Source organism: Eurypyga helias, unplaced genomic scaffold (assembly GCF_000690775.1).
Source record: "Eurypyga helias isolate BGI_N326 unplaced genomic scaffold, ASM69077v1 scaffold32234, whole genome shotgun sequence".
In the NCBI taxonomy this organism is placed as follows: domain Eukaryota; kingdom Metazoa; phylum Chordata; class Aves; order Eurypygiformes; family Eurypygidae; genus Eurypyga; species Eurypyga helias.
Window position 1 is genome coordinate 2771 of NW_010246136.1, and position 9314 is coordinate 12084.

Below are 9314 nucleotides of genomic sequence, written 5' to 3' on the forward strand. Positions count from 1 at the left end.
AACCATGTCATAGAAATTCGCTGTTTGCCTGAACAGACTAGAAATAATCACTGCAAGTTTCCAGGAAATACAGCATCGTGAAATCAGGGAAAAAGTATAAAAAAAAAAAAATCCCTTTCAAAACAGCTCCTTAGTTGCACCTTGCTTGAACTGAACCCAGCGTGAGCGACCTCATTTCCCACCATAACTCCAGACAGAACACAAACAGTAAAAATAAGAATAATCTATAAAAACCACAGTACATCAGGAATCTGTAAAAAAACATACGTCTGTATCAAGGAGCCTAGTTACAACTTAAAGCACCACTCAGAATTAAGTACCATACGTGTTACAGTACATGCCATTTATTATGACAATTTAAGGCTAAAATAGGTATGACTCCCTTACAGTCAAGCTTTCTTATATTTATAAATGCATACAAACATTAAGTAGATACAAATGTGTAGGGTTTTTTTTTATTGCTCTGAACTGTCTACGAAAACGTTCAACATTCCCAGATGTCGTCTCAGTTTGCCTTTTTCAATCAAGCTGAAGTACTACAATTGCAACAGACAGCACCTGTACGACTACAGCCCTTCTCTCCTTTGAGCTGCAAATCAATTCAAATAGATATCAGACAAAACTGCCCATCACTGCAAACTTTGTAACTTGGTTAACTAAACATTCCTCCATAAGATACATAATAGTTCACCACAAAAGATTATTTCTGCAATTCTTCAGGAAGGATTTTCTTTTCAAAATAAAAGGTCTGACCAAGCGGCAAACAAGACAACCAGCAAGAAATGATTGACTAGTACCAGTCTAATAGACTGGGCTTTAAAAACAAAACAAAAGCTGAATACGTGCTCCAAAACAAAGAGCAAACATTTCCTCCTGCTCATAGAGCAATTATGTTTCCTAATTACGTAGGGCAATGCCTCATTCTGCCAGTGCCAAATTCTTTGTCTGTAGCTTGTCCATTTCTTGACCAATATTTCCTTCAGTTGTGTCACACTGGGCAAGAAGAACCTGAGAATAAAAACCAAACAAATGTTATTGGGGATGCAATTTCAGCGTCGGTAGGTGCTTCTTAAAAACAGAAATGGCAGATTCCGACATGAATTTGAAGAAGCCAACTCAACAACCACCTTCCAGTTCAGTTTTGATAACAGCTTATTCACAATTTCGTTTACCCAGAATCCCAACAGAAACGTGGCATTTTGAGAAGGCAACAGTGTGGCCGCCCATCCTCACCAGACCTGCCGCTGAGGCACTCCGGGTTGATCCAAAGTTCATAAACAACAATAAGGATCACAGAGATTCAGACAAGTCGGCGCTCCAGTTTGGAACACGTCTTTTAAACTCCTTTCTAAAACCTGCGACAAACCTGCTCCGTCAAATCTAAACCAAGGCCCCTGCTACTTCTCAGGACAACAGGGCAACATGAACCCTCATCTTTATCGATAAGTAGCTGTTGTGCCTCAAAAGGCAGAAGGCTCCTTTCCAAAAAGGGCAGTCAGCACCACCTTAAGCTTTCTTAGAACCTGCCCAGGAGTCGTTACAAGCAGAGCAACCCACACACTGCACTCAAGAGCCAGCAACCACTGGTCACTTTGCTTGTGCTGTACATAGCACAACACGCCAATAAATTCTTTTAGGCCAATTCCAATGTACGTGAGTACAGTGCAGTTTCTGAGCAGACTCTCCAACTATCTATGCACACCCTGCACTCAGTTTTGCTATGTCCGCACGACACTAACAGTCAAACCAGATATCTGGAATTGGACCAGGTTGCCCAGAGAAGCTGTGGATGCCCCATCCTTGGAAGTGTGCAAGGCCAGGCTGGATGAGGCTTTGAGCAACCTGGTCTAGTGGAAGGTGTCCCTGCCCATGGCAGGGGGTTTGGAACTAGATGGTCTTTAAGGTCCCTTCCCACCCAAACCATTCTGTGGTTCTACAATTTAATGTTATTTACATTAAAATGACATTAAGAAACTTCCTTTCCTCTAGAGCAGCAAACTGTTGTGCCAGAAGAATGCTTCTCAACCATCACACTGGTTTGAATCATCATCAATCCCTTGAACCAGCATCGACTCACTTCCATAAGGACTTGAGGGATGAAAAAGTCAAGGTGGTAAAACCTGCAGTTGCTGGCTGCAAGTGTTTTGTATCTGTCTCTCCATTCTGGAAGACAGGTGATTGCCAGCAACAGAAGGCAGTTAATAGCCCCCCCTTTGCTTTCATGAACACTTGAGGGTAATAAGCATAACCTGCCACTGTTTTCTTGCTCTGGAAAAACAAGTTGCTGTTGACTGCTCTGGTCTGAAACTCCTTAGATTCTTCTGCAGTCCTCACAGGGTTCATAACCTGCAGTCGCAGAACACTCTGCCTATAAAAAAAGCACATCCATAATTCTGATCTCTGCTCCACAGAGTCTGCTTTATGCTCTACCAGCGCGTATTTCCGCAGTAACTGCGCCCAAGAGCGGAGCCCTAGCAGCTTGCCATGGGGGTTACAGCCCTACCCCCATGGCAGAGTTTTGCTGCGTTGGTTAGGCACATGGAATCAAGAGCCCCACGTAACGTAGCTATGCCACAGCCATCTCCGCTTCAATGTGCATCATCTGAACTTACCTCTGTGATAGAGTACAAAGAGCTTCATCCCTAAAGCTGTAACAAAAACCCATTTCTACTAGGAAGTACTTCTCAGTAAGGCTTCCTCTAAAACAGATGGCTATTGGAAAATCTGGGAAACGTTTATAGAAAGTATTTACCAAGGTTACAGTGAAAGACAAAACCTTTCAACTCCATGAAGGAACGCAAGGTACTTTCACCAACAATTTTCAGGAGTCTAACCTGTGACTGACGCCAGCGTAATACAAATAAAAGCAGCAACAGGAGGTGCATTACCACTGAGTTACAGAAGTTTGGCTTTTTGGGGGAGGAGGGAGGAAGGACGAATTCCAGTATCTAGTAACAAACCTTCAGTTCAAGGTCCCTAAGGAAACAATGCCTGGGAATTTGTAAGCATCACACAATGAATGGCAAAGCAATTAACACACCGACCCCCAGCACAGATGCTCTTCTGTACAGGTTTTACCTCAGAGGCTCTCCACAGAAAGCTGGTACATTGCAATAGGAACTAGATTTTCCAGAGAACACCCCTAACAGGGGCCAGCAGGAGTCAGGATTGACTGCATCTTTGTGCCCAGACCTCATTCATTACTCCAGCCCACCAACACAGGGGAAAAGGAGGAACCATTTCCTTTTCTTTACAAGTTACCCTAATTGCTTTACATCACGAGGCGGCCATAAGGCCAACCACTAACGTAAATTACAAATATCATCTGAAAACAGCATGAAAACCTGTGTTTTTGTGTGCTGTTTTATAAAGCTATTAAATACCTCTTAAAGGAAGATCATAACAAATACCAGTGTAGGAACAAACACTGGAAAAAAAATCTAAGGCCTATCCAGCTCTCATTTTCACAAATTCTTGGAACACGAGTACTCAGCATTAATGAAAAACAAACAAAAAAAATACTCACCTGAACCCTTTTCACCAACCCCTTCTTTTTCAGTTTGCAATCACTGAAATTCTCTGGCAGATTCTGCAGTAAAATAAACAAGTTGATGCAGCTTAATGTCAAAATCCACGCACTAATCTTACAGCAAAAACTGAATGGACCAAAGAATCCTCTTAACGGGCATCCTGGAAATGCCATGCCTGCCCAGTAAGGATGCTTGCCCAAGGAAGAACTTAGAAGAAAAAGTCATAAACGCAGTAAGTCTGGGATACAGCACACAGTACAAAGAACTGAGCTAGCAAATTCACCACGTGTCTTTAGGTAACACAGAGCAGGAACTGCATACATGGCTTTTGTCTGCTGTGGCATATTGAACTGTTCTGCTGAGCTCTAGCCCCAGCTTTTTTCAGAGACTGTAAGATTAATTACTTTCTTACGAATACATTAACTCAATTACTCGCCATCATTAGAACTTATAATCAGTAACGCAGGCATTGCCAGACTGTTCAAGCTGCACATCCGATCTTCTCTGCAATCTACTCACGGGAGGTAACAGATGTCAAGCGTTACGTGCTGCCAGCTTTAAATTTAATTCAAACTGCATCATTTTCTATACTCCTACCACCCGATCTATCCATGCACATCATCTTCACAAATGTTCTATGCTTTGTCCTTTTGGAGCAGTGTGGAATTGGTGTACTGGTGGGGCACGGTGCTCAGGTTTATTATGCTTTTTTGGTTTGGGTTTTTTAACAGGTAAAACAGATTATTATCATCGTATAAAGTTTATGCGAACATCCTTGATGCTCTCACTGTTGAAACCATATAAAACTCTTGGAGTTCCTCACTGGCACACCTTTTATTTTCCCCCCTAACTCCGTATCAAGAACAGAGGGTTCCCTATACTGCCCTGTTTCATTTCAGCTAAAATGCAAGTCCCACTGAAAGGTTTAGATACATAAGCTTTGATAACAATAATAAAAAAAAAAGTTCTCTTCTTTTAGTGTTCAGCCAAACATGCACGATCTTTAATACAGCATCACTGGGATCCCAGGAAGTTCAGGGATCACACTGCTCCAGAATTTCTGCAGTAATTAGCACACTCTAAGTGATACCAGACAAAGAAATAATCATCACCTGGCTTAGCACAAATTCCCAGCACTGTGGATGAGGAGAAAATGGGCACGCAACAGCGTGGGCTGGGGGAGATTCTTATATTTTACTTCTACATAAACTTCTGGTTTAAACCCCTCTCACTCTTTCTATGCTCAGCTGGAAGAAGGAATGCACAATGCTGCTTTTTGTCTCCTATAGGAATATGAAAGTTCAAAGTGGGAGTAACTACTACTACACCAACCTCTTCCCAGGGTCAAGTTTTCTCATGCATTTTGTCAGTTTGCTTTTGGAAGATGGGTAAGAGAAAGAATCTTTTGTTCCTGTAGTTTCAGCTTCCATTTCTGTTGCTCCAGTATCAGTTTTCCCAAACAGCAGCACTGTTAAGCTGGATAAAACTCCTATCAATTTTTAACACTTCTGGATCACAAAAGGTGTCTCCCTTGCACAGAGCTTTTATGTCGGACTGCACTTCCTGAAGCAGAAGCAGGAACTGGACATACTTGTTTCAGGTGGAAAAATGACCATCACTATTCAGAAGCAAAATAGAGTACAGGGATTAGAAAGACACCCTTCCAAACACAACCTAGTTCAGTGTTACCTTACAAACAGGGACAGAAATACCTAAAATCTGAAAGTTATCTTGTTGGTTTTTTTTTTTGTTTGTTTGTTTTAAATTTATGTTAACCCTCCTAATACCAAAACCACTCCTCAGCTTCTCTTAAGATGTATTCCATCACCTATCTATCCTTTCCAGCTCCTCTAATTTGCGAGAAAGAAAAGTAGCTTTGAAAGTAAGCTGCCAGCTTAACTGCAGGAATCGGTCACATACAATGTAAATCCTCCTCTAGGAGCCTGTTCTACGCTGGTCACTTTCTTCATTTATGTAATTTCACCTCATCCTTGGATTTACAGCACAGGATAGGTTCAAAGCTGTCAGTGCATTTTCAACAACTGCCTGCCTAAAATGAAACCTCCTTATTCTCAAGCGGCACATGTCTGTTTTCCAGCCCATGGCAGGGGGGTTAGAACTGGTTCATCTTTAAGGTCACTTCCAACCCAAACCATTCTGTGATTCTGTTCAGTTGTTCATTTGGAAGCTACTTTGCTCTTTACAAAGCGTATTTCGCAGTACTGTGTACTGCAATAAGACCTTGCTCACCCTAACGTGTCTCCTCCCAATAGGCAGGACACAGAAATCATTGAATTACATGGTTTCCTATCAGAAACCGAGTGCTCCAAAGACATTACAAAACAACTGAGAACTTAGTTGAGAGCTGTGGGTGAATTCTGTTCAAACACCAGTTCTAGTTCACAAATAAAAAAGGCAGCCTTCAGAGTATTTACAGTTGTCACAGGGAAAACAGAGAGTTTCAAATATTATAAAGTTCCATGAAGCATTCTAAGGGATCTTAGAATCCTTACTTTACTTCTACATAAACTTCTGGTTTAAAACCCCTCTCACTCTTTCTATGCTCAGCTGGAAGAAGGAATGCACAATGCTGCTTTTTGTCTCCTATAGGAATATGAAAGTTCAAAGTGGGAGTAACTACTACTACACCAACCTCTTCCCAGGGTCAGGTTACAGGGACATGGACTCTGTAGCCACTTGAGAAAACATTCCTATTTTTCCCTTGGTCTTCAACCACACTTTTTTAAATGAGCAAAGAAACATTTAACATAAAAAGGGTATTGGATGCTATTTTAACACCATATTGTAATAGCCTGAAAGAAAAAAGACTGGTTAGGCCTAATACATGTCTGATTCTCCCCAGAAAATGAAGATGTTATCTCGCTGTCAATTCTTCTATGCCTTAAAAGTTTTCCATGACTTGGGATTTCTCAACGATCAAATTAAAAATGAAAGGATGCACTAGCTCAGTTACACTGCTCATTTCCCTTTGCCGAGTACTTGTTTCAGACTGTACTTTCTGAAAGAGATTCTGGCCCACACGAGTATTCCTACAAATCTGAAACAGCGAGTTAACAAGCAGTTTCCTGTCACCAGAATAGGCCTAAGTTAACTTTCAGTAGCTGACGGGTAAGTCCAGCTGGGCTTACCACACAAAATCTCTTTCTAAAACAGATATTGGTAACTGGAGGAAACTTTGAAATCTGAGAGTAGAGAAGACATTCCAACTGTTTCTGACAACCTTTTTCAAAATCATTATTTCTAATTACATCTGTGTGTACAAACACAGATGTATGTTTGCACATGCTCATAGCTCTATGTTTGGTTTTTTGTGATTGGGGTTTTTATTAAACCACACCTTGCCATCCCCCTGGCAGAGACATGTAATTGGAAGGCCTAAAAGTACTAACTTATCAAGCTGCTTAAAAGGTGTTTTGCAATCAAATTAGTAGAGTTTACAAATCTTAACAGCAAATTAAATCTCGCAGTGTCTCTGTTTTACCTTAGTCAGCTTACGTCTCCTCTCCAGGAATACGTTGTCCAACTATTCAAGGTTTAACAGGAGAAGCTGGCAATAAACCTTAAGTCACAATAACATTTCAATATTAATTAATTCAAATTTAATTAAAGAAGGAAAGGCTTACGTCTAGGCAGTGCTTATGCAAAACTCTTGCCAAATCTACGTTTTGCGGCAAGCGTCGCTTGCAGAGCAGTAGTTGGGATTAGTATATGGCTTTCTAGTGCACAGCATATTCTTACTTTCCTAGCTTGTCTCTCTGCACTGCGCTTTCCCCTGTGACACAACCCTGCTCCAGTCTTGCAGTCCTTGGTCTGTATGGCCTTAAACTTTCAAAAGCAATTGCAGTGCTGGCTTCACCCCAGCGACTTCTGTAGAACTCCTGGAGTTCTTTATCTTGAGGAGTTTTTTATCCTCCTACCACCCACCCAGAAACAGAGCCCGAGTCCCCCTGTTACCAGTGGCTACCTGCCACCCCACACTCCAGATTCAGAGCTACTTAACCACACCTCTTCAGGAGTTCTCACCCTGCAGAGACACTCACAGCATGTGCTGCGCAGACACACACGTTATATCCTCCAAGGCTCATCTTTTGTATGCGCAGCACTTGTGCTCTATACATGAAATCCTTAAAACCAGTTTACACAGTAATAAATTCACGTGTGTGTGTTTTTTCCTGCCTCTAGAACCTTTCTATTCCCGAGTGTTCAACTATGAACCCAGCACCCCTCTCCCCCGGGCACTACTTCTTGCAGACCCTCTTGTCATTTCTTTCCACTCTCCCAGCTGATGTCCTAACAAAATTACCTCCCTTTTCCACAGAACCTCACCTTCAGCTCTGCTCAGGTTCCCTTTGGTTTGGAAGTGCTTCCAGTAATGATTTTTAAGCTCAGCGTTACCACCACATCTTTGTTCTCCTCTTTGGTTATTTCTTATTTCCCAAACCCTAGACCCCAGTAGGTAATATCTGACGCCTAAATCCACTTCATAGCAGTGTGGTCAGTTGATAACCAAAACAAATGCCAGTCATATTTAATAGTTATATCTTATCAGAACCAAAACGACACCATTCTTAAAACAGGCATTCTCCTACATGAGCAGTCACTAGTGATAATAGCTGGAAACATATCGACCAGTTGGAGCGAGTCCAGAGGAGGCCACGAAGATGCTCAGAGGGCTGGAGCACCTCTGCTATGGGGACAGGCTGAGAGAGTTGGGCTTGTTCAGCCTGGAGAAGAGAAGGCTCCAGGGAGACCTTATTGCAGCCTTCCAGTACCTGAAGGGGCTACAAGGAAGCTGGGAGGGGGGCTTTTTACAAGTATCGAAAACAACATATAGTAATTTAGTGTGCAGTTTTTACTGTTACCAGCCCTTCACTTTTTTCCCCCCCCACTTATGGGTAAATAAATTGATGAACTGCATAAGAACAGTATGTTGATGCTGAATCTTTTTCATCTAAGTAGATATCTGAGCAGCTTCTTTAAAAGCAGCTAGTAAATGTCAGCATTTTCGACAGGTTTTCTGAATGCAAAAGTGGCAACTAAGTACTCTGCCCTCACCGAGGGATGACAGTATTTTCATGCTCCTTGTGCTTTAGAAAAATTATCCCCTGAAGCTTTGAGCTGATGTTTATAATTCAAACTAAGTAAGACTTATAATAAGAAATTCTTATCAGCTATTTATATATCCAGATAAATTCAAAATTTTAGTAATAAGTTCTCATTGTATTTTAAGTGGCAAAACTTCCCAGAAGCCTGGAATATGTTTGCTACAGGCACAATGATTTTTCCCACCCCCTCCCGAATACTTCTTTCAATTCTTGAAATGTTATTTTGGTATTGATTTACCAGATGACAAGTACAGAAGGGACAAGGAGATAGAGAAAAAGCTTCATCAGAGCAGTACAGTAATTAAGTTTTACAGAGGAATTATAGCCAAAAAAAATCCTGAAGAAAGGAGGATGGGCCACCAGAACATAATTATGAGTCAGCAATGTTCTCAAGATCCTCAATACTGATACATGCAATTTGACAGATGATTTTTGTCTTGAATTTACATAAGCAAAGCCAGTGACTGGTATTTCAGGAGAGAAAGCTTTTTTTTTTTCTCCCAGTTGTTAGAACAATCTGTTCTCTGCAATACTGTCCTTCTAGATTACAAATTCACCATTCAATAAGAAATCATCATGAGAACAAAATAATTTCTCAGACTGCAATATCGGTGGCAGATTTCATGTACATTAGAGCAGGCTCACAAGAAGTGCGTGG

At 41.4% G+C, this 9314-nt stretch overlaps 1 protein-coding gene across 1 annotated transcript in view; it reads right to left on the reverse strand.

Annotated features, from left to right (window-relative positions):
- Nucleotides 1-253: 253 nt before the first annotated feature.
- The window catches only part of BAG1 (BCL2-associated athanogene), a gene marked incomplete at its 5' end in the record, with an annotated part of 14013 nt that continues 4952 nt past the window's right edge, over nucleotides 254-9314 (reverse strand). Inside the window, 2 exons of the mRNA XM_010150303.1 lie at nucleotides 254-1008; nucleotides 3527-3589. Of these exons, the coding sequence (XP_010148605.1) occupies nucleotides 919-1008; nucleotides 3527-3589 (153 nt within the window). The remainder of the gene's footprint in view (nucleotides 1009-3526; nucleotides 3590-9314) is intronic.